A 27,871-nucleotide genomic window follows, 5' to 3' on the forward strand; every position below is an offset into this window, starting at 1 on the left:
CATTTTTACATTAACCCAGGAGTTAAGAAGTCTGGATTTGTAAATATTCAAGATGCTAGTTGCAGCTATCCAGAGTCCCCCCCCCCCCCCCCCCCCCCCCCCCACCTTCACACCTAGGTTGCTTGATTGCTTGTTTGAGTGGTCTGTTGTTTGACAAAGCAAAGTAGTCAGTTTTTTATCGGGGTCTTTTGACGCCTTTCTGGTATTACTTTATAGCCAACCCCCCCCCCCCCCCCCCCCCGGGACTTCCAGTTTGAAAAACAATGCACTGTTAGTCCCCGGGTTACGAGCGAGTTCCATTCCTACTCTGGCGACAAAACCCAAATTTCCACGTAAGTTGGAATTAACCCTTTAAGTACCCCAAACTAACTATCCAAAAAGATGGACAAACATGGATAAAGGATAGCTGCACTATGGTTTGACCCATTTCAAGCTGTAAGTCGTTTCAGCTAATGTATGTTTTGTGTATTGAAGGAATCTGACCTTTTAGCCAAATTGCCGGAGTAACGCCAGCCAAACCGTCGGAACCGCGCTTGCGCAGTACCAATGACCCGGGCTGCGGAACTCAACCCGGCCAAAAGGCCAAACTCCGCGCGTTCACCTTAGTCGTAACCCCTTGTACTGACTCCATTTTAAAAGCTGGGAAAAGGCTTCAAAACAGTTGACAAATTTTTATTCCAAGTCGGCAGCAATCATACAGCACAGAGAGAGACCCAAGCGAGGAGGTAAACTGGATCCAGGGTCATCATATCACAAGTCAACAAAAAATTCCAGCGAAAAATGACAACGATTACCCTAATTTTCGCACTATAAGACGCACCTGACTATAAGCCGCCACCAGACAAATTTGACATGAAAACAACATTTGTCCATAGATAAACCGCAGCTGCCCTCACTGCATTATGGGATATTTACACCAAAAGATAATCACAGTAACACTTGGTTTGGCAGCGGTATCATACGACTACCATAAGACCAAATGAAACACGATGAAACACCATGAAGCTTTGAACCTGCAAAGCTTCATTACTTCAAGAAGCTTCATTTGGCCATCACTGCTCCCTTAGGGGAGACAATCAACCTCTGCTGCCACCTGCTGTTAACACTGCTATTGTCCAACATGCCTCTTAGCATGCATTACAGCCCTACAGATGTAAATAACAATCAAAATTCATGTTCTGTGCTAATTATTTCTTCAGTTATTATTCCAGTTGTTTTATTAATTGGTAATTATCGTATTTGGTAACACTTTATTTGACAGTGGTACAATAAGACTGTAATTAGACATAATTATGAGATGATACTGTCATGAGAAAAAAAATCAACTAAAGTGTTACCTATTAACCCAGATAAATCAACAAATAAGCCGCTCTAGACTATAAGCTGCAGGATTCAAAATGAAGGAAAAAAGTAGCGGTTTATAGTCCCAAAATTACGGTAATTAAACATTCAGGCTTTTAAAGGTTTGGTGAGTCGGGCTGTGGTCCGAAAGAAGCGTGTGTTTGGGCGTTTTTTAGGATTATTGTCTGTTGGACAGGAGAATTCGGGCGTTACTGTTGTCAGGGCAACGATTCGATTATAAATCGATTATTGATGTCACCCAACCCCTCCCTTTTAATGTTTTGTACATTAGTTCCAAAATAGTTTAAAAATCCTATCAAGCTAAACTAAACTAATATTAAAGTATCAAGTTAACAGTTAAAAACATGAAATAAAATCCCCATTCTGCATCAGCAGCTTTAAACGACATTCAATTAATTTAATGATGTGAATCAACCGTTAAAGTTGATAAAATTGCTCCCGTTATTCCATAATTTCCCTTCTGTCTACGTACAATATGTCAAAGTTTTAAAACTGTTTCATTATTTAAAGATAGACTCAAGTCAAGATTTTGCTGATTAAGGAGTTTTTCAGATAAAAAGTTAATTGAGTTCGCTACAACAAAGCCTTCTAGAGAAGTCTACTGCTTTAAGATGGCGGCTGTTTACAACGCGGCAACTACTAAACGGCAAGCCTGTCGTTTCGCATCTAGTTCTTTTTATATGTTCTAACAACGCAATCGTCTGTCATTTAGCATCTAGTTCTGCATATATGTGATATCTACTATAGCCGTATGTGGCCGTATGTTTGTAGCAACTAGCAACTGGGCGTTGTTTGAACCAGCTGTCGGCCGCAGTTAGGTATTTTTGTTTTTTTATCTAGCGGCATGAGTTGAACATGATATTTGCTCTCGGTCCGTTCCTCATTGCATCCTGAAGACTGCGCGGACTAGGTTTTAGTTCTGCTTTACCTGGTATAATTCAATAATCGGAATTTGGATGTTTGTGAATCGTTCTCGAATCTTACACGGCCGAATCGCGAATAATCTAAGAATCGGAAATTTCGCACGCCTCTAGTCGTAACCCAGGGACTACCTCTATTGATTCTTGGTGGGAGCGTTTCGATAACCTTTAGGCCTACAAATATCCCGATACATCACCTTTTTGATACATTGTCACACCCCTACATGAAATAATATTGCTCTCTATCTCAAAGAAACCTTTGTAAACTCACTGTGCAAAGATAACATTGAGTATTTATATTACAGGAAGCAACACATCGAGATAATGGCACTTGTGTGTAATCAAAAGGCAGCTATTAAGTCAAAGAAGCATCGGTTTCCAGGAACGACTCCAAAAGATGCAATCACAGGGAGCTTGTATGAAAAAGTTGATACAGAGGGAAAGAAGACACTCTGTATTAACGCCCCGCATTGTGCGGCGTTAAATAAACAACGCTTCGAATCGAACAATGCTACTTCTGTTCTCAAGAGGAGGCGAGTTCAATAAGGATGGAAGTTGTGTTCATACATGGTCATCGTCAAGCATTTGGTCACTGGACCAAAGGCTGGCCAAAAAACAAGCAATATCTTTTCCTGATCAAATCTGCCACTTTTCGTGAAGTTCAAGTAAAAATGCATATTTAGTCGGTTACCGAACATTGCATCATTAAAGAGATTTGATCTTATGCCATTTTTAACTTTTTTAATTATTTGGTTATGTGTAAAATTAAGTGTGTGGTCTAACCAATAGTATGGACTTGTGAAGAATTGACCTCCATTTCAAAGCAATAGCACCATTATGTCCGTTACACACCCATGAACCACCATTTGCTGACCGAGGTGGTGGTCCCAGTTTTTAAGAAGGGGGACCGGAGGTATATGTTCCAACTGTAGAGGGATCACACTCTTAATCTTCCCCGGAAAGGCTATTCAGGGGTGCTGGAGAGCTGGGACAGTGGGGAAGTCAACTCTTGGATCCAAGACGAGCAGTGTGGTTTTTGTCCTGGCCGTGGAACAGTGGACAAGCTGTACACCCTCGGCAGGGTCCTCGATGATGCATGGGAGTTCGTCCAACTGGTCTACATGTATTTTGTGGATTTGGAGTAGGCGTTCGACTGTGTCCCTTGGGGAGTCCTTTGGGGGGGTGCTTCAGGAGTACGGGTCTGTTCGGTCCCTATGTCAGAGTTTCGTCCGCATTGCCTGCTGAGAACGAATTTGACTAACTGTCAGGCTTGGACTCCGCCAAGGTTGCCCTTTGTAATCGATTCTGTTCATAACTTTTATGGACAGAAATTTCTAAGCGCAGCCGAAGGGTTGAGGGGGTCCGGTTTGTTGGCCTCACCATTGCATCTTTGTTATTTGCAGAGGATATGGTGCTGTTGTTTTCATCAAGCCGTGATCTCAAACTCTCTTTGGATCGGTTCGCAGTCGAGTGTGAAGCAGTTGGGATGAAGATCAGCACTTCCAAATCCGAGATCTTGGTCTTCAGTTGGAAAAGGATGGTGTGCCCTCTCCGGTATAGATCAAGTATCTTGGGGTCTTGTTCACGACTGAGGGCAGGAGGCAGTGGAAATCAACAGGCGGATCGGTGCAGCGTCTGCAGTGATGCTGAATTTGCACCTGTCTGTAGTGGTGAAGAAGTAGCTGAGCCAAAAGGCAAAGCTCTCGATTTACCAGTTGCTTCGACCGAAAGAACAAGATCCCGGATTTGACTGAAATGAGTTTCCTCTACAGGAGGGTTGGGCAAACCGGTCCTCGGGGGCCGCAGTGGGTCCTGGTCTTTGTTCCAACTGATTCAGAACAGTTTAACCAATGAGGTTTCAGCGGAAACAAGAAGCACCTGACTGCAATCAACTGATGACTAAGAAACCAGATTGGTGAAAGGCTGTCCTCATGATGAGTATGAACAAAAACCTGTACCCGCTGCGGCCCTATGTGGAATAGTTTGCCCACCCCTGCTCTACAGGGTTTCTGTGCTCTCCCTTCAAGATAGCTTGAGAAACTCTGTCGTCTGGGAGTGACTCCGTGTTGAGCCGCTACTCGTCCGCTTTGAAAGGAGCCAGCTGGGGTGGCCCGGGCATCTGGTTCGGATGCCTCCTGGACGCCTCCCTGGTGAGGTGTTCCGGGCATATCCCACCAACGAGAGGCGCCTGGGATGACACAGGACACGCTAGAGAGACTGTCTCTCAGCTGGCCTGGGAACGCCTTGGGATCCTGCCGAAGGAGCTGGTTGAAGTGGCTGGGGAGAAGGAAGTCCTGGCTTCCCTGCTAAAGCTGCTGCCACTGCGACCTGACCCCGAATTAATCAATAGACAATGGATGGATGAACCACCATTTGTTTTTCTATACCACTTGTCCAAGTCGCAGCAAAACTAAAGCATGTGAAAATCACAATATATCTTGGATAGGTTGCTAGCTAACCGCAGGTCTTGGCCACCACACAAGATATCAAATTCAAGAACTTCATATATCACGCTGAATGACAAGTTGAAATCCAATCCCGAGTGTAGTTCTTGGAAGCTCTTCGGTATTGTCCCCAGTCAACTGTTTGGGTAATCCTGCTCAATTTCACTCATTAAGTGTCTTGGAAAGTCAGCACATTTCTTGTTGTGACTTCATTACCCTTACAACAGCTGTTTACATAGCCACCAGACTATATCTTCAGTGAAACAGAGCAATGTAATTATGCCTTTTGTTCACTGGCTGCCATTGATGGTGCTAGACATCCAATTGATTTTGACTGGGTTGGACGTCAAGGACCGTCAATGGCACTGAAACCAGAGCATGTCTTGTGGGCATGAGAATGATTTCCTGACCAATGTATCGATAATTGTTGGAGCACCTTCTCACAATATGGCACAAATCTTGAGATACCCAGAGGTTCCCCACCCTAATTTCATGAATACGTGTCCTCTGGCGTGTGTGTGCAACTTATCTAAGGCTTGACAGAAGGTATTGTCCTCCTCCCTCGCGTCGAGGTGAACTTTGTGGAGTCTTCAGTGGCCTTTCTGTCTGCTTTCTGTCAGAACAGCGCATCCATTGTTGGAGGGCCGCCCTACCTTTTCCACAAGGTCAAGGGGGCTACAGATAGCAGGAAGAACAAGACGAATCGCTCCATCTGGGACGGGCCGATAGAGCGAGCGATGGGGAGGAATAGGTGGGTCAGCCAGAGAATCAGAGGGGAGGAACGGGGGAAATGTGATTGAGAACAGACTGAGAGGAAGTTGAAGGGAAAAGCAGACAGGTAAAAATGAGGGGAAGTAATTACCTGGCTCAATTTTTCTTTGTTGCGCTCACCGATGCATTCACAGAGGGGTCGGAGAGAGCAGAAGCGGTCAAGGCTAATTACCTAAGCGCAGGTTGACTTGCTTTTGATCCGCTCACCGTGACTGTGAGTCGTGGTCATCATGGCCTCCGCATTGAAACGCTCATTGAGGTCTTCCTCACTTCATTGCAACTGCTCTCCCGCTGCCTGATATCTCACCAAGTAAGGTATTTTGATTCACAAGTCTGTTATTTACCCATGACCAGAAGCTAGGTGGTCACCAATCATAGGAATGAGATCCTGCAGATGTTTCTCAGAATCTGCGCCGTATGTTTTCTTCTACTTATTATTATCGAACGCAAAGGTCCGATCACGTCATTTTCAAAGTATCGGAATCGGCAAAAAAATATCGGACATGCCTTTTTTTAATATACACTGTATATATTTTTGATTAAATCGTTTTCTAATTGTATTTAACGTTACAGACATAATATGTTACACTCATCCAGAGTCTTTAGTTTAGGCTTAAGGTAGGGTTATCAAATTTATCCCGTTAATGGCGGTAATTTTTATTTTTTTTAAATTTATCACGTGAAAATATTTAACGCAATCAATGCATGCGCTGCACGACCTACTCACGCATTGTCGCGTTCAATCTGTAATGGCGCAGTTTTACCTATATATATAGAGCTTAAAGGCAGCGTAAGATGAGTAGAGTGAATTTTGGCAGCCTTTGGAGCCTTTTTTTTAATTGGCTAAAGCCTTACAATCCCTCTCCCTACGAGTAGAAGTATCGTGGGAAGCAATGTGGGGAAGAAAGGTAGTAATTGATCTTTTTCTTAACACCCTATGTTATTTCCCGACGCAGAAAAGATATATCAATTGGTACCAGTACGCACAGTCATGGTTGCACTTCCCATCATGCATTTGGCCAGAACAGTTAATTGGCTGCAGTATCATTTACTGAAAGCTCAAGAAATACACTAGATGGCAATATTTAGTCACAATATACAAAGTCACATTTATCCTTTAAGAATTACAAGTCTTTCTATCCGTGGATCCCTCTCACAGAAAGAATGTTAATAATGTAAATGCCATCGTGTGGATTTATTTATACTTATGTACTGTATGTTGAATGTATATATCCGTCTGAGTTTTATTCATTTTCTTCTTAATGCATTGCCAAAATGTATATGATCCGGAAAAATTATCGGGAATGATTGGAATTGAATCGGGAGCAAAAAAAAAAAAAAAAAAAGCAATGATTGCAATTACAAATGCTTTGGTAGTAATATCTTATATTTTGCTTGCAATGAAAAAAACCCCACCAAAGACAATGGGAAAAAAATTAATAATTATCATTTTACACAAAACTTCAAAAATGGGCTAGACAAAAGTATTGGCACCCTTTGAAAAATCATGTGATACTTCTTTAATTTGTGTAATTAACAGCACCTGTTACTTACCTGTGGCACATAACAGGTGGTGGCAATAGCTAAATCACGCTTGCAGCCAGTTAAAATGGATTAAAGTTGACTCAACCTCTGTCCTGTGTCAGTGTGTGTACCACATTGAGCATGGAGGGAAAAAAAGACCAAATAACTGTCTGAGGACTCGAGAAGCAAAATTTTGAGGAAGCATGGGCAATCACAAGGCTACAAGTCCATCTCCAAATACCTGAATGTTCCTGTGTTTACCGTGCACTGTGTAATCAATAAGTGTAAAGCCCATGGTACTGTGGCTAACCTTCCAATATGTGGACGGACTAGACATGTGCCGGTTAGTGTTTCACGGTTTACCGTGGTGTGAAAACGTTGCGGTTTCAAAACCACTAAAATTTTCCGTCATACCTTAGTATGGTATTCGCTATTTTTCATGTGCCAAAATGCAGCCGAAGTGGTTTGGTGCGGCAGCGCTCACCCTTCCCGTTTGTTGCCGTGAGTGTCAGTGACGCTATTCTGCTAAACAGCCAACAAACCCAAAAACACACCCTCCAAACACAAGGCGTACTTTTCTTCAATTTATTGAGCTCTCAAATCGTGGTGAAATATACAAATGAATACATTTAAAACGTTGTACAATTCGATTTTTCCACGTATGATTAGGTTCAACAGGATAGCAGTAGCACCATTAAAAAGTTCGCCAAAAACAAAACACACATTTTCCTTTCAAATTCAATATACAAACTAACTAAAACTGACAAAGACAAATGTTAGGCTAGGCTAAGCTGGGAGAGCAGCTTCGTCGAGGTTTTATGTCTCACAGCCGCTGAGTGAGAAACAAGCTTGAATGAAGGGGGAAAGATAAAGGATCGCGTCAAAGATTGCTAATTGAGAAAGGAGGTCTCACTCCTCACTTTTTTTTTTTTTTTTTAGATGAAACCTTTCCTCAACAATATTTACATTTTAACTAATTTATAAAACTAACTTATACATTTTTAACTAATTAATTAACTTATGAATTCTTTGTTCTTTTTAACACAAAGGTATGGCATCATGTAAACCAGAGTTGACACAGTGGCTGAAAATGGCGAAACTTCACTTGAGCTCCCCCCCCCCTCAAAAAATGTCATACAGTATATATTTTTATTTAGAAGTGTTTTTACTTTTTTATAGCAATTATCTTGTTCTTACTCTAATATTGAGCAACTTGAGCTGTGGCTGTGGGTATAGTCTAGGTTCTATTTATTTTAATTTTATATAAAAAATTTTTTTTAGTTAATTTATCTATTTTCACATTATATTCATGTTCCAATTTGCAAATATGTTTTGAAAAAAAATCCTGTTCAATGGAAATTTTTTTTTTTTTTTTTTCTTTTAAACCCATACATCTCAAAATTTTGGAGCTATAATTGCAATACTGTGATACCGTGAAACCGCGGTATTTTTGCTCACGGTTATCGTACCGTCAAAAACAGGAAAAATTGACGAGAGATTTCAACGAAAGATTATGCGGATGGTGGATAAAGAACCTTGACTAACATTTAAACAAGTTCAAGCTGTCAACAATGTTGTACAACAATGTCAACGTGTACTATCCGTCGGCGTCTGAATGAAAAGGGACTCTATGCTAGGATACCCAGGAAGACCCCACTTCTGACCCAGAGACATACAAAAGCCATGTTGGAGTTTGCCAAAACTTGCCTGAAAAAGCCCAAAACGTTTTGGAAGAATTTTCTCTGGTCAGATGAGACAAAAGTAGAGCATTTTCGGAAAAGGCATCAACATAGAGTTTACATGAAAAACAAACAAACGAGGGCTTCAAAGAAAAGAACACGGTCCCCACAGTCAAACATGTTGGAGGTTCCCTGATGTTTTGGGGTTGCTTTACCGCCTCTGGCACTGGACTGCTTGACCATGTGCATGGCATTAGGAAGTCTGAAGACTACCAACAAATTTTGCAGCATAATGTAGGGCCCAGTGTGAAAAAGCTGGGTCTCCCTCAGAGGTCATGGGTCTTCTTAAACTGCTACTTTGCGGTTTTTCCACTTATCGCGGCAGGTTCTGGTCCCCATTAACGTGAAAAACAAAGGATCACTGTACTCGAGTTAATTGATTAATCATTGCACCACTAGACTTCTGGCAGTCTAGTTTCTTTCCCTATCAAGCAGCTCCACCGTCACTTTAAACTTTCCCTTATTAAAATACCAGCATCCTCCACTGGTTAAAACAATTCATTTTTAGAGCAACTCTGCTTAGTCTGTCACCATCGATGGCAGCCAATGAGCTAAGATGTTCGAATAAAAGCCAAGGACATTTCTTAGCAGCCGCCTGTTCACATTTCAGTGTGACACCTCGGCTCTAAACCTCACGCTTTGTTTTTACAGCATACGATCAAAGGTTTTTTATCTGGGGGGGTGCTATGAAAACAAAGAAAATGGCGGCTTTGCAAAAGCACTTAATATCTGTTTCAGCCCGGCAGCGAAAGCGGCTGTTAGCCCGCTCCTAATCGGTCCGTTAAAATGCGCCAAGCCTCTGCGGATTTAAGTTCCACGGCGAGGATGTGTCGGGGCACGAGGAGGCTCAGTATCCTTCCTTTCCTCCGCTCTCTTGCCTCCGGGCTATATTTATCTATCTAATCAGCCGCATACCAGCCGTCCGTATAGAGAAATATAGAAAAACAATAAAAGCGGGTCAGGCGAATCAAAGGCGCACAAAAACCTGCCCTAGTGAATCTGGAACAGGTTTGAGCGTGTTTTTGAATTAGTATCGTTGAATGCCCATTTAAACCCACCTGGCTGTGTCTGAGCTTACTGTATATTGCCTGAGAAAGTGCACGTAGATTTGTACTAAAATAATGTGCGGGGCTTAATTAAAGCAACGCTTGGTAACCTTTCAGGTTCTGTCGATTTTAGCGACGCCGGTGGACAAAAGCCGTAGTGTTTTGCTTTAAAGTGCATGTGACACAAAAAAGCATGTTTATTTCATAATGCACGCGGTACTTTATGCTCCTGAATTATATGGACCGCTTGGATGTGTTTGGAAGCGATCGCTATATTTATTTAGTTTTTTTAATCCTGCGCCATGAAAATGAGTGACTTCCGGCTTCGGTCTTGCATTGAGGAGGATGGTGCTGTGACGTGTACGGTTGAAGGCGTCCTCTTCACTCTACAGCCGTACTGTTGTGTATGAGGACTAAGGATTCAGCTGATTTTGCGGATTAATACGTTTATTTTTCGCATCACGCCAGCCAAACGGCTTCAGAAAAATCTTGCTTTATGAGGGAGAGGCGTATGCGTTTCAAAAGGTTCCCATTCATCGTAGATATTGGCCAAAACAAGCCCGACTACTGTGGGACCGTTGGACTTACGAGGAAATGAGTAAACATCTTGTTTTGTATTATGTCAAATAGGAATACAGCGATTACAAAGTAAACACTACAATCTTCTTTAAATAAAAGACTACTTACGTTTGATAATTGATGGGCATGTAAAAAGCTCTCCTCATGCACATTAGCTGCACGTTAGCTGAACAACAACTGCAGCCGCCCTCCTCCGGGGAACTAGCTATAAATTGCTCTCCGCCGGGCAGTTTGCCGGTCCGCAAAAACAATCGACAACCCAGTTGTCATGTCAAATAATCCGGGCTAGTTATAAGTTATTTTCTGCTTCGAAGACTTTGAAACATCACTCGGTTCGGGTTAGCATGCTGGCTAGCTGTCACGCCTCTTGGTTTGTTTACATTCTCAGAAGCCGGGGAAGGGAAATGACATATGTCCGATTTAGGTGTCATAAAATATCGTTCGGGAGGTGCGAGAGTAAAGGTGAAGTCGACAGTTTTGACCATTATTGAGTAATTTTGCCATGTCGTCCTGAATAAATGCATTTTTATGATTTCATATTCCATTTAGCACAAGACTGTTATTTGTCATGACCATGCCATTTATTTAGCAATTGGGGAAAATACTTAGATAAATACAATATCCTGTAAAAATATTGAAGTAAAGAGACAGAAACAATGACATTTTGCAGCTCTCTTCGTCGCGTTTTCCTCGTTCTGAATAATTCCCCCTCAATGGGCTGAATAGTAAAACCGATGAGCCCAGTCTCCCACTGACGTCATCCACCTGTTGGGGACGCTCGAGCCCTATAATGGTAGGTGTCACATTTGTTAGGGATTTTATGCAGAAATGTGAGAAATTCCAAAAGGTTCAAATACTTTATACCACTGTAGGTCTTGTAATTTTCTGCTCGCAAACCTAGCATACGTCGCATAAAACACTTTTTTTTTTTCAACTCTTTCCCTACCATTGACAGCGATAGACGTCCACTGTATTTTGAGACTGATAGGATCGTGGTTGCAGAACCGCTCTTCTTTATGTGTGAAGTTGAACGTAAATAAATCAGTCATCTGGGCGTGTCGTTGTGTGCGCCTCGGGGTCATTCGGAGTTCCACGCTCGTCCTCTTCGGCTCGGCTGCGTGATAGCCGGTGAATAATGGCCTCAGATGACAGAGTTAACGCAGTGATTATGGCTCTTCGCTCTTGTCCCCCTCATTCCACCGCGCAGTCGAACAAACAAGCGTACACACAGTGTTCTTTTGAGTGTGAAAGGATACTCACTGTTTTCCCCTCCTCTTTTCAGCGACATATTCGACGCCATGTTCCCCGTGACGCACATCGCCGGGGAAACTGTGATCCAGCAAGGTATGTATTTGAGGCCGGAATTTATATACTTTGACACTTACAATTGTGTAGTTGTAGTGTTCATGAGCAACAAGATCGCCATAATAAGTGTTGTGCGGTCCAGACTGGTGCACCAAAAATGCAGGGCAGGAGACACTTAGAAATATGTTAAGGCCCTAAAATACTGCGACGACATGACGGATAGACAACAATGACAGAGTCTAACACATGGAGACAGGGAAACCAAATAGACGCTGACTAATTACAGAGGCGAGACACTCCGTTCTGATTGGATGACATGGAAGGGAAACAAGAACTTTCTAAATGGGTAGCTAGGGGAGAGAATAAAAGCTAAGATGATCCCATTTGGATCTACAAATTCTGTCTTAAAGGGTATGTAACAGTAAAGGGGGTGTGAGACATCAATAGAACCGTTATGTGCCAAGATAACAAATATTGATAAAGTTAACAAAAAAATCAATCACATTAATGAGCAATTATCGAAAATAGATCGAAAATGACTAACATTTCCAAAAGTGTTCCGGAAACAGCCGAATGGGGCGGGGACGTCACGACAAGTGAATGAAAGTCGAGGCGGAGCCAGGTGCCATTGTTTTTTTATCGACGAGAGAGTAGCGTTCGGGTTTGTTTGACCAAAACATCACTAGAATGGTTCAAAACTGCTGTGCTATGTGGTGTACAAATAGCTATTTATCGGAATATAGTATCCATGAGTTCCTGAACGCGAAAAAAAAAAGCTGGACTACGCAGACAATGGGTAAAGTTCGTCCGTGCAAAGAGGGCTAATTTTCTAGACACAGCCTCCGGCACGGTTTTCTATGGTGCGCATTTTCCACCTGAAAGCTTCTCCAACTATGGACAAGTGAAATCGGGTTTTGCTAAAAGATTGCTGCTCATGCGGTGCCCACCATACACGCGCAGCCACCTAAATGTCCCGAGATATCAAGAAAGAGGATGATGACTGGCAAAGAAGGCTAAGGCTAAGCAAAGGAGGGGAGCAGCCAAGCTCGAAATGGCCAGAGTGAGTACTCTTTTATAATAAAAAAATGTCACGCATTGGATACAGGACTGGACACATGTATAAATTATCGTTCGTAAAATATATAGAACAAATCCTCTGATCCCATTCATATTTGTGTCTGTTGGCAGAGCGAAAAGCTATGATAGCGCAATAAATGATAATTATTCTATGCATTCCTTTATTTTGCAGTCACGGTGTATCAGCTTCACAAAAAGAAATGCAAAACAAATCATTGGTGTTTCCCACACGATCTGCTGCCGATGTTTCATCAGTGTCATTGCTCCCCTCACTGACCGTTTCATTACGCTGCATTGGCGTTCGTTTGGGCTCAAATTGGTAACCTAAAACACCGATTAAAGTTTTGTAACTCTCCTCGTCACCATTAGATGAACATTCGTTACGTCCTTCTACGTCGGATTCGTCGCTGAAACTAGAAATGAAATTGTCTGCCATCATCGCCGCCATTCAGTATTAAAGCACTGAGCCTTTTTCTTGTTGAAGAAACACCCCTCACTGTCAATTCTGAATTCTCTTTTATTGACAACGAGGGGTGTTTCTTCATGAGGGAACCTGGAATATGTGCAGGACGAACACAATGCATCAGCATAAACAGCTCAAAACACCCCTAATTCTCCCGTCACTAGAAGGAATTATATTGATGCAGACAGGCGCTGCCCCCCTAGTGGCCGGTGGCACTCTCTTCACTTGTCGTCACGTCACGCACACAATCTGCCAGATCTCGGGCGCCGGTCGTTTTAGCTTGACAATCGAGCCAAATTTCTCTCATTTTCTTGTGTGTAATTACACGAAGTGGCATGATATGAATACAAAAGGCATGCGTTTATGGATAAATGATGGAATATTAACATTTTCCCAGGGCATGACATACTCTTTAACTGGTTGTTGCCAGCAGAATTAGCACTGCCCCCGCCTCACAAATCAGACGATCATCTTGAAAGGCCCGCAAACAATCATCCCCGAGGACCCAACCCACCAGACAATCACCTCAGGGGGCCCATTTTTACCGATCGCACCCGGGCCCTATTCACATTGGCTCCGCCACTGAACATAAAGAGGCCTACACGACCTAATATGTGATGTTGACACCAGGACTTGAAGCAATGATTTTTTTTCTTGTAGTTTTTAAATCCAAAACATTGTGACTTGCCCGAAAAAGGGTTAAACTGTACTAAACAGTCAAGTCCCATTCAAAGCTTTGGCGTCTGAAATGCAGAGTATATCAGTCCTAATTTGGAGATAATGAGTCTGGTCCAGTTTGCAGGCCCCTCCGTTCCAGACAGTCCATTGTTATATACACTATAGAGTGAGAAGGTATGCAGTGTTCACAGAACTGATGTCATCGCTCATGTCTTGACTACTACTGTATACCTTCAAGAAGCCACCCAAGCTCCTAGGCCATCTAATACTTATTTAGACATGGGTTACAAGTTATCGACCGTGGCCTGGGACCTGTTTAAATAAAGGGAACATTTACTAGAGAGTAAAATTCCATTGTTGATATGTAAAGTTTGGAGTACCTTTTTTCTTGAAATTGTTTTAGTTTTCATTAGGTTTAGTATTAGTTTTTCCTAGGGCTGTCAAACGATTACATTTTTTAATCGAGTTAATCACAGCTTAAAAATTAATTAATCGTAATTAATCGCAATTCAAACCATCTATAAAATATGACATATTTTTTTATAAATTGTTGGAATGGAAACATAAGACACAAGATGGATATATACATTCAACATACTTTACATAAGTGCTGTATTTGTTCATTATACCAATAAATCAACAAGATGGCATTAACATTAACATTCCGTTAAAGCGATCCATGGATAGAAAGACTTGTAGTTCTTAAAAGATAAATGTTTGTACAAGTTATAGACATTTTATAATAAAACCCCTCTTAATGTTTTCGTTTTAATAAAATTTGTAAAATTTCAAAAAATATCAATCAAAAAATAAACTAGTAGCTCGCCATTGTTGATGTCAATAATTACACAATGCTCACAATGCTCATGATGCTGAAACCCATAAAATCAGTCGCACGCAAGCGCCAGCAGAGGGCGACAAAACACTAAAAAACACAAGTAACAAATTGACATGAAACTGTGATGACATTTTAATCTGTTTGAGCGGGGCATGTACGTTAATTGCGTCGAATATTTTAACGTGATTAATTTAAAAAAATTAATTACCGCCCGTTAACGCGATAATTTTGACAACCCTACTTTCCACATGTTGGGTTAAATAAAACAAAAACAAGACATATCATTTTTGTTATTTTGACGTGTAAATATCGATTCTGCGCAGAAAACATGAAAATTAGTTTAGTGTCTTTAATTTCAATCCATTCTTGTTAGTTTTGTGAACTCACAATGGTGGCAGATCATCCCCCGCTCATCATCCCATGAGAAACTAACGTGCCGTTTTTTTTGTGTTGAGAAATACATTCACACACCTATGTGAAAAAACCCTATTGTAATGGGTCCGACAAAAAAGGAGGCGCTACTGAGCTGTGCAGCCACACCCTTATTCAAAACTAAAATGAATCTTATCGGGCCGATTTGACAAAGTGTGCCAAATTTCGTGACTCTATAGGCTGCCTAAGTCCCTGAAAAAATCTTCCTTTTAATGGTGATTAAAGGGTTGTCATGGTAACGGACAGAGGCGTGGACATGGGTTTTTAAATGTAGTATGACAAAAGGTCTTGTAACAACTCTGACCAACCTGAAAGGAACTGGACATGTATAAGTAAAATGAGGTCACTAGTTGGCGCTGTAGAGTTGATGCAAATGACCCCTACGGGACCCTTCAGGGTACGTCTCTCGACAAGCTCGCGAAGTTTGGTGCAGATATATATTGTATATCGGCCAGGTTATGACTGTTCAAAATTTGTGCGAGACAAAATGGCGACGGTCATTTTTACTTTCTTCTCTGGACCCTGCTGATTCAGGTTTGAGGTCAATTGATTTTTTTTCCCTTGGAGGAGGAGCCTGTCTAGTAATAAAGATGTTTCCTGTTCCCAGCACGGGGTGCCAGGCCTAATGAATAATATTTCAATCCAGTCATGTTCTGGTTTGAATACCTCACATACATGTCAGATATGAAAAGATTGAACCTTGGATCAGGGAGTTATTAGTCAATTGCTGAATGTGGCGTTTTGCCTAAAAAAATAGGCCAAAGTTTTGCACCCTGCCCAAGTCAGGCCCATAAATGAAAACTCACCATCTTGAAAACTTAAGATCTAATATGTCTCATGAACGGTCTTACCAATTTTGAGGAGGATCCAACTAACTCCGTAGGCGCCAAGGTCTTTAATGTGCGTGCACCCTGTAAATCAGGGGTGGGCAAACCAGTCCTCAAGGGCCGCAGTGGGTCCTGGTCTTTGTTCCAACTGTTTCAGCACAGACAGTTTAACCAATGAGGTTTCAGCGGAAACGAGAAGCACCTGACTGCAATCAACTGATGGCACTTGTAAGAAACCAGATTGGTGAAAGGCTGTCCTCATGATGGGTATGAAAAAAAACCTGCACCCACTGTGGCCCTTTGTGGAATAGTTTACTCACCCCTGCTGTAAATCGCTAAAAATTTCACATTCGATCCAAAATACTTAATTTCTGTTGGGTTTGGAATATAGGTGCAAGATACTTTATGGTATTGTTTTGCACAAGGTATTGACTCTCCAAATTTCATTGCTCTACGTTGAAAAAACCCAAAATGAGAGACCTTTTTGAAAAGTACTTTCTGTCACCGCTAGTTGGCACTGTAGGGTTGATGCAAATGACACCTACTTTACCCTTCAATGTACAACTCTCAACAAGCACGGGAAGTTTGGCGCAGATATGTTGTATATCTGGCAAGTTATGACTGTTCAAAATTTGTGGTGAGACAAAACTCACGTTCCTGTTTGGACCCTTCTGCTTTGACCAAACCTCAGTATTGTTCATCAGGCACCTGAACACGTCTTAAGGCTACTCTCATGTAGGTTTGAAGTCAATTGTTTTTTTCCCTCGGAGAATGAGCCTGTCTCGTAAAAAAGGGCATTTCCTGTTCCCACTAGGGGGCGCCAGTCCGAATGGGTAATATTTCAATGCAGTCGTGTTCAGGCTGGGATGCCTCACATACATGTCAGATATGAAAAGATTAAACCTTGGATCAGGGAGTTATTAGTCAATTACTGAATTTGGCATTTTGCCCAAAAAAATAGCAGTCTTTGGCACCCCGCCCAGACCAGGCCCGTGAATGTAATCTCAAAATGTTGATAACTTTAGATCTCATATATCTCATGAACCGTCTCACCAATTCTTAGGAGGATCCAACTAACTCCTTAAGTGGCAATTTCTCAAATGTGCACACTGTAACATGATATAAATTTCACATTCAATCCAAAATACCTAATTTCCTGTTGGGTTTGGAATATAGGTGTAAGAGACTTTTTGGAGCAGTTTTGCACAAGGTATCAACTTCCCAATTTTCATTGCTCTACATTGAAAAAAACTAATAGGAGGGACCTTTATGAAAAGTCCTTTCTGTCACCACTAATTGGCACTGTAGGGTTGATGCAAATTACCCCTACGGTACCCATCAGGCTACGACTCTCAACAAGCACGGGAAGTTTGGCACAGATATGTTGCATATCTGGCAAGTTGTGACTGTTCAAAATTTATGGTGACACAAAATGGCAATGGTCATTTTCACTTTCCTGTTTGGACCCTTCTGCTTCAACCAAACCTCAGTATTTTCATCACACACCTGAACATGTCTTAAGGCTCCTCTCATGTAGGTTTGAAGTCAATTGATTTTTTCCCTTGGAGGAGGAGCCTGTCTCGTAAAAAAGGCTTTTCCTGTTCCCACAAGGGGGCGCCAGGCCAAATGGGTGATATTTCAATGCAGTCGTGTTCAGGCTGGGATACCTCACATGCATGTCAAATATGAAAAGATTGAACCTTGGATCAGGGAGTTATTAGTCAATTACTGAATTTGGCGTTTTGCAAAAAAACAAACAAAAAAAGCCGTCTTTGGCATCCCGCTCAGACCACGCCCGTGAATGGAAACTCAAAATTTTGATAACTTCAGATCTCATATGTCTCATGAACAGTCTCATCAGTTCTGAGGAGGATCCAACTAACTCCCTAAGTGGCAATTTCTCTAATGTGCACACTGTAACATGGAAAGGAAAGGAAACAATTTTGATAACTTCAGATCTCATTGTGAAAGAAATTTTATTCACGTTTATAAAACGCATTACTTGTGTGATACTATATTCATTTGTTAGACGATTCATCCAGGTTCGTGTTGTATTGTATTTCTTTTAACATAATACAAAGAGGTTCTGTTGACTGTCTTATCAGATTTCAACTACCTTTTGGTGCCAGCCACGGCCAGGTTCTCAAGGTTGTAAGTCACGATGTTTTTCTGTGGAAAACCACCAGAGTTGATACTTAAGTTCCACTTTCGTTTTCAGAGGTATCGTTTCACAGTAAGCATCCTTGGGTAACGCCCTTTCAACAGTATAAATGTCCAGCCTCAATTGTATTTCTTTGTACTCTTGCGTGTTCACGGCTCCTTGCCGGATCACGCTAGGGTATCCTTGATATATCAAATTTTTATATAAAGTCTTCGAAGCAAGCAATCCATGGTTGGTCTGATTCATTTGTCATCGAGCTATCGAGTTGACACATGTCTTGGAGTTCAAAATTGAATTTCCCTGACACTCATATGTCTCATGAACAGTGTTGTTAATTTTACTTTAAAAAAGTAATTAATTACAGTTCCAAATTACTTCTCACAAAAAGTAAGTGCGTTAGTAACTCAGTTACCAGAATTTAAGAGTAATTAGTTACTTGGCAAAGTGACTAGTGATAATTTTCTTTTTTTTTTTTTCTCATTAAAAAAAAAAAAAAAAGTCACACAATGGGAAGTTTAAAGGGTTTTTGGGACAATTGGCCCTAGCCCAATTCTTTACCCTCCACTTAACTAGACACAAGGGTATTGCGATAACTAGATAGTAGCCTTTGCTATGTGTGGAAGTCATTTAAAGTTGTGAATCAACCGTTAAAGTTGTTAAAATTGCTCCCGCTATTGCATTAGTTCCCTTCTGTCTACTTTCAACATGTTTAAGTTTTAAAACAGTTTTATCATTTAAAGATAGATTTAAGTCAAGATTTTGCCAATTTAGGACCATTTTAGACCATTTAAAAAAAAAAAAGTAGGTTCGCTAGGAAGGATCTCTACAACAGAGCCTTCCTGAGAGGTTTCTGCTTTAAGATGGCGGCTGTTTACTAACGCATGTAGTCCTTAAAACATGTTGCCAATGCAGCCGTGTCTATCACTGCATCTAGTTCTATAATATGTGATATCTACCGTATCATGTGGGCGTAGTTTGTAGGTTACAGTCAGGTATTATTGGAGCCACCAAGCATCGCGTTTGCAACGGCGTCTTTCCCACTCCTGCTCTGCTCTCTCGTCTCCGTGAGTCCGTTTCACTGACTTTTTTTATTCAACCAACTTAGTAACGCATAGTAACGCACGCCTTTCCCGCCTCAATAACGGTAACGGCGTTGCCAAGATGAGAAAAGTAATTAATTAGATTACTCACTACTGAAAAAAATAACACCGTTAGTAACTCCGTTATATTGTAACAACACTGCTCATGAACAGTCTCACCAACTCTGAGGAGGAGCCAACTTACTCCCTAAGCGGCAATGTCTCAAATGTGCAAATTGTAACATGATATAAATTTCACATGCAATCCAAAATACCCGATTTCCTTTTGGGTTTGGAATAACGATATTAACCTTTCCAAATACCACTGCACTGTTTTCCAACCATGAATTACACCATTAAGAATGGCCGTAGCCGCGCTAGGCCTGAATTTGTGTGAGTATGTGCAGATTGTGGTCAAATATTTGCCTGAGCTCAAAGGCATAAGGAGCGCTCGAGTTGGCTCGGAGATGATAAAAGACAGGAAGAGCAGAAGAAAAGAAAGACGGAGTGAGCGAGAAAAAATGGAAGGCAGGCAAGAGATGAAAGGGTGAGAGGGAATTGGGTGACCAGGTTACAGCAGGTTGTGTGTGCGTGTCCACTCGGACGGACAAGGATCATTTTCCGTGACAAATAGACCCGCATGATGAACGAGCGCCCTCCGCTCAGCATTAATTAGCCGTGTGAACTCCTGTGAACTTTTGCACACTGCCTTTCAACTGCTCAGGTGAACACACACATAATCGCCTTGTTTTAGTACCAACAAATGCATACACGCGCATACTTGTGTCATGTATGCTCATGCGTCATTACCCACTTGAGTCTCGCTTATTGTGGTGTTGGGTGTGGTGTCACCGTGCTCATGTTAATCTTTTCAAATAAGTTCCCCCGAGCACCATGTAACACAGGCCGAATTAGAGAAATTGGTTTGTTTCGCGCTTATCTGCAGACGTGATGCTGATAGAGATTCTGAAAGGTTTTGGAGAACTCAAAAGTCATGAAAAGAAATCAGTAAAAAGTGGATGCTTTGACTACATGGTGAAAATGTCCAAATTATTTACGTAATCGATAGGTTAGATTGACCTCCGTGAAGTTGACCCCCCATCAGACGCAAATATTGTGCTACGTTTGTGCTGTAAAACATTTTGTTTGTGGTGCTATCATTTTTAAGATAGTAACAATTCTTTAATAAGTCAATCTGAAGTCAAACAGACCCCTTTTTGATTAAAAATGGCTAAACATCGTGTCAATCGTTTATGCGTCGTTTGTGCTGTAAAAAAAAATTGTGCTGCTATCGTTTTTGAGATAATGAGGTATTAATTTTGAGTGATGACATCACACAGTCCCCCATTTACAATGGAACGGAACCTTATTGGTGCTAGGTTTGTACTCGTTTGTGCTATGCAAGTTTTCGTCTGTGCTGCTATCATTCTATAGTAGTGTTGCAACGATTAACTCGAGTAATTCGATTGGAAAATTATTCGAAATAAACTTTGCTGCATGGACTATTCGTTTAATTAAAGTGGCAGTGTAACGGGTTGGTTTGAAAGTGTTTGCATTTAGTTCTATTGATTTGGTTGGATACAGTGCACTTTAGTGGCAACAGTGAATATGACAACTCGTTTCACATGGCTGAATCCAGCTGCTCCCTGTTAAGACCAACATAAGCTAAGTTTTTGTTTGAGCTAATTTTTTTCTAATGCATTCTAATTTAGTTTATAAGTATATTTAGCCGTTTTTGTGGGAATATGTGTTTGAACCATTTGTTAAGAGCATTGTAAAAAAAAAAAAAAAGTTAGCATTTTATAGCATTTAAGCTAGCAGACTTTTGCTGTGTTACGTTTGCCAATTGTTCTTTTGTTGGAGTTTTTATTTAGTTTTATACCATTTGAGGCTCAGCTCAGGTACATCAATTTTTTACTCGATTATTCAAACTAACTAGTTCATTGACTAATCGACTGCTAAATAATCGATAGCTGCAGCCCTACTTTAGAGATATTTAGATATTAATTTCGAGTGATGACATGACTCATAGCCCCCCATTTACGGTAAAATGGACCCAAAGGGGTGCCATTCATTTGTACTACAGTGGGGAGAACAAGTACTTGACACACTGCCTGTGGGTTTTCCCATTGGAAGTGTATCAAATACTTGTTCTCCCCACTGTACGTTTGCGCTAGTTGATGGGACACCGCTCATGTATTGAGAGAGTTGGTATGCTCCGTCAGCCACGACGGAGAGGCTGCGATTTACGTCGTCACCTGAAATTAATATCTCAATATCTATAAAACGATAGCAGGACAAATGAAATTTTTTACAGCACAAACGTAGCATATACGAACGGCACCATGTCGGGTCCATTTTGCAATAAATGGGGGTTTGCGTGACGTCCTCACTCTGAATAAATATTTCTCAGAGACGATAGCAGCACAAATAAGCACAAACGTAGCACAAACGATTGACATCATTTTTAGATAAATTTGCGTCTGATGGGCTCCAACTTCACGGAGATGCTAGATGGTTGAGAGCAGGGGTCACGTTAACCGAATATTTTCCGTCGTTGACTGGTTTTTTAAAACAGTGACGGAAAAAACTGAAGTCCATCTGTCATTTTGACAGGTTGCAATTCACACCCCAGACCACAGAGTGGCGAGTGAGCATATTAATTAGCTATTGTCTCTCTTGATGCATGACGTCGTTGGCTTTACTCGGAAAAATGTCAAGGCAAGTGAGTGTTTGCCTGGCACGGCCAGACTGTTCTCCCAGTATTTTTCAAACACTGAGAGAAAAGTCTGGGACACAGCCTCTCGAGTAGGTACAAAATCAATCGACAAATCAGATTTGTTTATTTGCGTGACGTGTTCTTCACGAGCAACGTCACTCTTGCGCGCCGAAAGTCGTCTCTACAGCAACACGGATGGCGAACGGTACAGCCGAGAATATGTTCCAATCCGCGGTAAATTCAGTTTTAAATGAGCTAAAACACATCGACACGAGTCATTGACAACAGTCCGTCTCGCGCTAGCCATGTTGAATAAACTCCGTTCTCCTCGTATGTTTACTTCCGTGCGCAAGTCCCTCGTCCTGCCCTCGTCGCTTTGCTAACGGCACGTCTGCCCGTCGCTGATTGGTGCACTCCGCTGTCTGTTTGCCTCTTGTTAAGCTTGTTCGGACAGAATATTAATTAAAAATGAATGAAAACTAAATACTATTGAATATGTCATTATTATCATCTTAAAAATGTAAGTGACGGGTAAAAATAGATTATGACCGGATTTTTATGACACTGTCAGTCAAAATGACAGACAACGAAAAAGTCTAGCGCAACCTCTTGTTGAAAGTGACAACCCTCATGCAAAATATTAGTGTAAATATGACTGGAGTACTTTGTTTGGGAACGATAACCATAGTCTACAACCGGAGTTCAAATGTTGGCTACCTCACTGCTTTAGGAATGTGTGAAAGAATTTTTTTTCATGCTTATAAAACACGTAACTGCTGCGATACTATATTCATTTGTTAGACTGTATTCATCCATGTTTATGTGCTGTATTTCTTTGAACATAATACAAAGAGTTTCTGTCGACTGTCTTATCAGATTTTCACTCCCTTTTCGTGCCAGCTACGGCTAGTTTTCCAAGGTCGTAATTCACGATGTTTTTCTGTGGAAAACCACCAGGGTTGATACTTAAGTTTCACTTTCGTTTTCGTAGGTATCGTTTCACAGTAAGCATGCTTCAGTAACGCCCTTACAACAGTATAAATGTCCAGCTTCTATTGTACTTCTTTTTACTTCTGGGTGATCACAGCTCCTGGCTGAATCACATCACTTTGTACCCTTGATATCTAGTTGATACTAGTCTTGGAGTTCAAAGTTGAATTTCCCTGACAGAATGGAATTCCATCGTCAAACTGGATCCCCTGTATGTTTTAAGTCGACAATTACTCAAAGTGTTTTCGTCTGTGAACTTAAAAAGTTTTAGTCCATGAATAAATAAATAAAATGTTTCATCAATCCATAGTGCCAACTAGGGGCAACAGAAAGTCACTCATTTTACTTAAACATGTCCAGTTCCTTCCAGGTTGGTCAGTGTAGTTATAAGACCTTTTGTCATACTACATTACAAGGCATTTTAAGGCATATGTCCACATGTCTATTTCTTTTGCCGTTTGCTAACCATTTGTTCACCATTAAAAGGAATTTATGGACTTAGGCAGCTTATAAAGCCATGAAATTTGGCACACTTGGTCGAATAAAAGTGTGGTTCCACAGCTCAGTCGCGCCTCTTTTTTGAATGGACCCTCTCCCATAAGGGTTTTTTCACCTAGGTGTGTGAATGTATTTCTTATCTTGGGGTATACAAAAACATCTCTGTCAGCCACTCACACAACACCAAAGAGGCTCCATCCAGAAAAAAAGAGGAAAGTTCTGAACACATGTTAGTTTCTTATGAGATGATGAGAGGGGGACGATCTGCCATCAGCCTGAGTTGCGTTAGGTCCGAGTTGCACCAAACTGCGAGGGCCCGTTCAGTCCTGCTTGTTATGTTTTGGTCTCCCAAGACACGTTTTCAGCTCGTCGTCGTCATGAAAAAATGTTTGGCTGACGAAATATTTTCGTTATCGTCATCGTTGATGAAAACAACAATGATTCATTCTCGTTTTTTTTTTTTCTTTTTCCAGGCGACGAAGGGGACAACTTTTACGTCATTGACCAGGGCGAAGTGGACGTAAGTAGCCATCAGGAAACACTCATTCGGTTTCTCCTTGTAGTCTGTTCTTTTCAAAGAGAAAATCCAGCCTTCTTCCCTCATGTTGAAACACTGTCTTGTCCCCCTTCCAACAATAGACAGGTTGTATTCGGTCGCCCCTGCGCTTTGTTCTCGCCTGAGTCGAGTTCCACTCAGATGCCAATCTGAACATCTCGCCGCGGAGTCGGCGCACGGCGAAGCAGACAAACCGAGGACATCTTTTGTCTTCGTGCGTCTGACGTGCGGTGATAGAGTTAAGTGGAGAGATAAAACAGGAGCCGACAGGGAGTTAAACAGGAAGTGACCTTATCGGCTTACGGCGCTAAGCGTCGGGCCCTCATAGTTGGACAGAAGCCGAATCTGGTGAGGTTAGCTGCACAAAGCCGCATAATCGGACCACCGGAGAGATGGAGACACGTGCGCAAATACAAGACGCAAACACAATGACTTGATAGAAACAATGCACAGTCGAACCACTGATGTGGAAAAACACCAAAATACCTAGGAAAAAATGCCTTAAAAATCAAAGTTGGGAATTCAAATGATCCTCATGACTGTCAGTAAATTTAATGAGATTTCAGCACGGTAAGCTCACTTCCGCTTTCCATTACGTGCAAGTCAAAAGCAATGTGACTCTTCATAACTCTAAATCTTATCGGTTGGGAAGTTTCTGAAATGTGCTAACAGTCAAAACTCAAAAGTGGTGCTGTTCATGGGCGCTGTGGGTTCTTAAAGGATATCACGGATGGAAAGACATGTAGTTCTTAAACGATAAATGTTAGTATGAGTTATAATAAGTTGATATTAAACCCCTATTAATGTTTTCTATTCAGTAAAATTTGTAAAATTAGTTATAACTAGTTTTAACTTCCATCACCGGGCCACGCTGCTGACCTTCCACAGTGTCACTCTTTAGCTACATAAACATGTCGTCCGTTCTGCCCTTCCAGTTTGAACCTGAGCAGAACATTAATGAGTAGGACAACCCAGTGGATATTTCACAAAACGATCAGCAAAAGCAAAATGAACAGGAAAGACGGGATGAGACAAGAGGAGCACAAAACCGGTAGTGTTCAAGTGTCAAGTTCGCTAGTGACAGTATTCTGCTCTAGTGACGAAGAAGATGCGTTGATGCCAACAAAATGTTTGCAGACTCGCCATTCTGAAGCTAATGCTAATGCTAGGAGTTACATTTAACATCTGATGATCACCCAGCACAGACCTTTAAAGTGATCCTCTAACTTAAATACATGTAGGCTCTAATAAACCACAATTGTTCTCTTGTACTAAAATATGGTGTCAGAAACACATAAAATGTTAAATCAATGGCAATATTTTGTAATATATAGTCCATATTTTGACCGTTGGTTGGCGCCATGGTTTGCGGGCTCGCAGTGATGACGTCATTGGTATCTTTCCAAATGTGTAGCGTGTTCCACAATTGCTTATTGCTGCTTAAACTCGCGAAGTAAAATGCCACGATGTGCTGCTTTTCGATGCAATTTCCAGTCAAATGGAAACAAGGGGAGTGAAGTGAGTCGTCAAGGTGGAATTATTATTTTTAGTGAATACAGTGCCTTGCAAAAGTATTCGGCCCCCTTGAACCTTGCAACCTTTCGCCACATTTCAGGCTTCAAACATAAAGATATAAAATTTTAATTTTTTGTCAAGAATCAACAACAAGTGGGACACAATCGTGAAGTGGAACAAAATTTATTGGATAATTTAAACTTTTTTAACAAATAAAAAACTGAAAAGTGGGGCGTGCAATATTATTCGGCCCCCTTGCGTTAATACTTTGTAGCGCCACCTTTTGCTCCAATTACAGCTGCAAGTCGCTTGGGGTATGTTTCTATCAGTTTTGCACATCGAGAGACTGACATTCTTGCCCATTCTTCTTTGCAAAACAGCTCGAGCTCAGTGAGGTTGGATGGAGAGTGTTTGTGAACAGCAGTCTTCAGCTCTTTCCACAGATTCTCGATTGGATTCAGGTCTGGACTTTGACTTGGCCATTCTAACACCTGGATACGTTTATTTTTGAACCATTCCATTGTAGATTTGGCTTTATGTTTTGGATCATTGTCCTGTTGGAAGATAAATGTCCGTCCCAGTCTCAGGTCTTGTGCAGATACCAACAGGTTTTCTTCCAGAATGTTCCTGTATTTGGCTGCATCCATCTTCCCGTCAATTTTAACCATCTTCCCTGTCCCTGCTGAAGAAAAGCAGGCCCAAACCATGATGCTGCCACCACCATGTTTGACAGTGGGGATGGTGTGTTCAGGGTGATGAGCTGTGTTGCTTTTACGCCAAACATATCGTTTTGCATTGTGGCCAGAAAGTTCAATTTTGGTTTCATCTGACCAGAGCACCTTCTTCCACATGTTTGTTGTGTCTCCCAGGTGGCTTGTGGCAAACTTTAAACGAGACTTTTTATGGATATCTTTGAGAAATGGCTTTCTTCTTGCCACTCTTCCATAAAGGCCAGATTTGTGCAGTGTACGACTGATTGCTGTCCTATGGACAGACTCTCCCACCTCAGCTGTAGATCTCTGCAGTTCATCCAGAGTGATCACGGGCCTCTTGGCTGCATCTCTGATCAGTTTTCTCCTTGTTTGAGAAGAAAGTTTGGAAGGACGGCCGGGTCTTGGTAGATTTGCAGTGGTCTGATGCTCCTTCCATTTCAATATGATGGCTTGCACAGTGCTCCTTGAGATGTTTAAAGCTTGGGAAATCTTTTTGTATCCAAATCCGGCGTTAAACTTCTCCACAACAGTATCTCAGACCTGCCTGGTGTGTTCCTTGGTTTTCATAATGCTCTCTGCACTTTAAACAGAACCCTGAGACTATCACAGCAGGTGCATTTATACGGAGACTTGATTACACACAGGTGGATTCTATTTATCATCATCGGTCATTTAGGACAACATTGGATCATTCAGAGATCCTCACTGAACTTCTGGAGTGAGTTTGCTGCACTGAAAGTAAAGGGGCCGAATAATATTGCACGCCCCACTTTTCAGTTTTTTATTTGTTAAAAAAGTTTAAATTATCCAATAAATGTTATTCCACTTCACGATTGTGTCCCACTTGTTGTTGATTCTTGACAAAAAAATTAAATTTCATATCTTTATGTTTGAAGCCTGAAATGTGGCGAAAGGTTGCAAGATTCAAGGGGGCCGAATACTTTTGCAAGGCACTGTATAAGGTTAAAGTAATGATTATAGACCTGTCTGTCTAAAATGCCATGCCCCCCCTCCCAGTTATACCAGTGGTAAAGCATAATTTGTTATTTATTTCTGATAACACTAGCAGGTTTAATTCTTTTTTTTTTTTCTAGAGCTGCTGCATATCAATAATATTTTTTGCTTGTAAGATGTTTATGTTGAAAGTTTGCATTTAAATTACTTATTGTGTTCAAAACACCAGGAAATACAGTAATTCAATTATTGCACTTTATTGTTGTCTGTCACTCGAGTTTTATTGTATTAGAAATCCCATCCGACAAAATGACGGTCATATAGTAAGCTTTATTTTTTTTTTGCATAAAAAAATAAAACATAACTTCGGTATGAAATTTTGTTGTTTAATTTAATTTTTAATGTTTTTTATGTTTAAAATACTGTACGAACACACACAACAAATGTTTACTATCGTATCGTTTTCACTCTGTATCGAACCGTATCATTCTTAAACTGCATCGAATCACTCGGCCTTAAAAATGTAGCTTTTTAATCGAATCGTAACCTGTATATGTAGATACATATCGAAACGGCTTCATGCCAGAGATTCCCAACCCTAGTTTCCACGCGTAAATATAATCAGCTAACAATAACACCACTATGTTCATTTGTAGCATAGGCATGTAATAATGTATTTGT

The 27,871-nt window shown here is 41.2% G+C and overlaps 1 protein-coding gene across 3 annotated transcripts in view; it reads left to right on the top strand.

The window, feature by feature from the left end:
* prkar1b (protein kinase, cAMP-dependent, regulatory, type I, beta) overlaps window positions 1–27,871 on the top strand; it is a 163,805-nt gene that overhangs the window by 92,668 nt on the left and 43,266 nt on the right. For all 3 annotated transcript variants that reach the window (XM_057860739.1, XM_057860741.1, XM_057860740.1), the window contains 2 exons: window positions 11,668–11,729; window positions 23,926–23,972. In XM_057860739.1, the coding sequence (XP_057716722.1) occupies window positions 11,668–11,729; window positions 23,926–23,972 (109 nt within the window). The remainder of the gene's footprint in view (window positions 1–11,667; window positions 11,730–23,925; window positions 23,973–27,871) is intronic.

The sequence above is a fragment of the Corythoichthys intestinalis genome, chromosome 16, assembly GCF_030265065.1.
Source record: "Corythoichthys intestinalis isolate RoL2023-P3 chromosome 16, ASM3026506v1, whole genome shotgun sequence".
NCBI lineage: Eukaryota > Metazoa > Chordata > Actinopteri > Syngnathiformes > Syngnathidae > Corythoichthys > Corythoichthys intestinalis.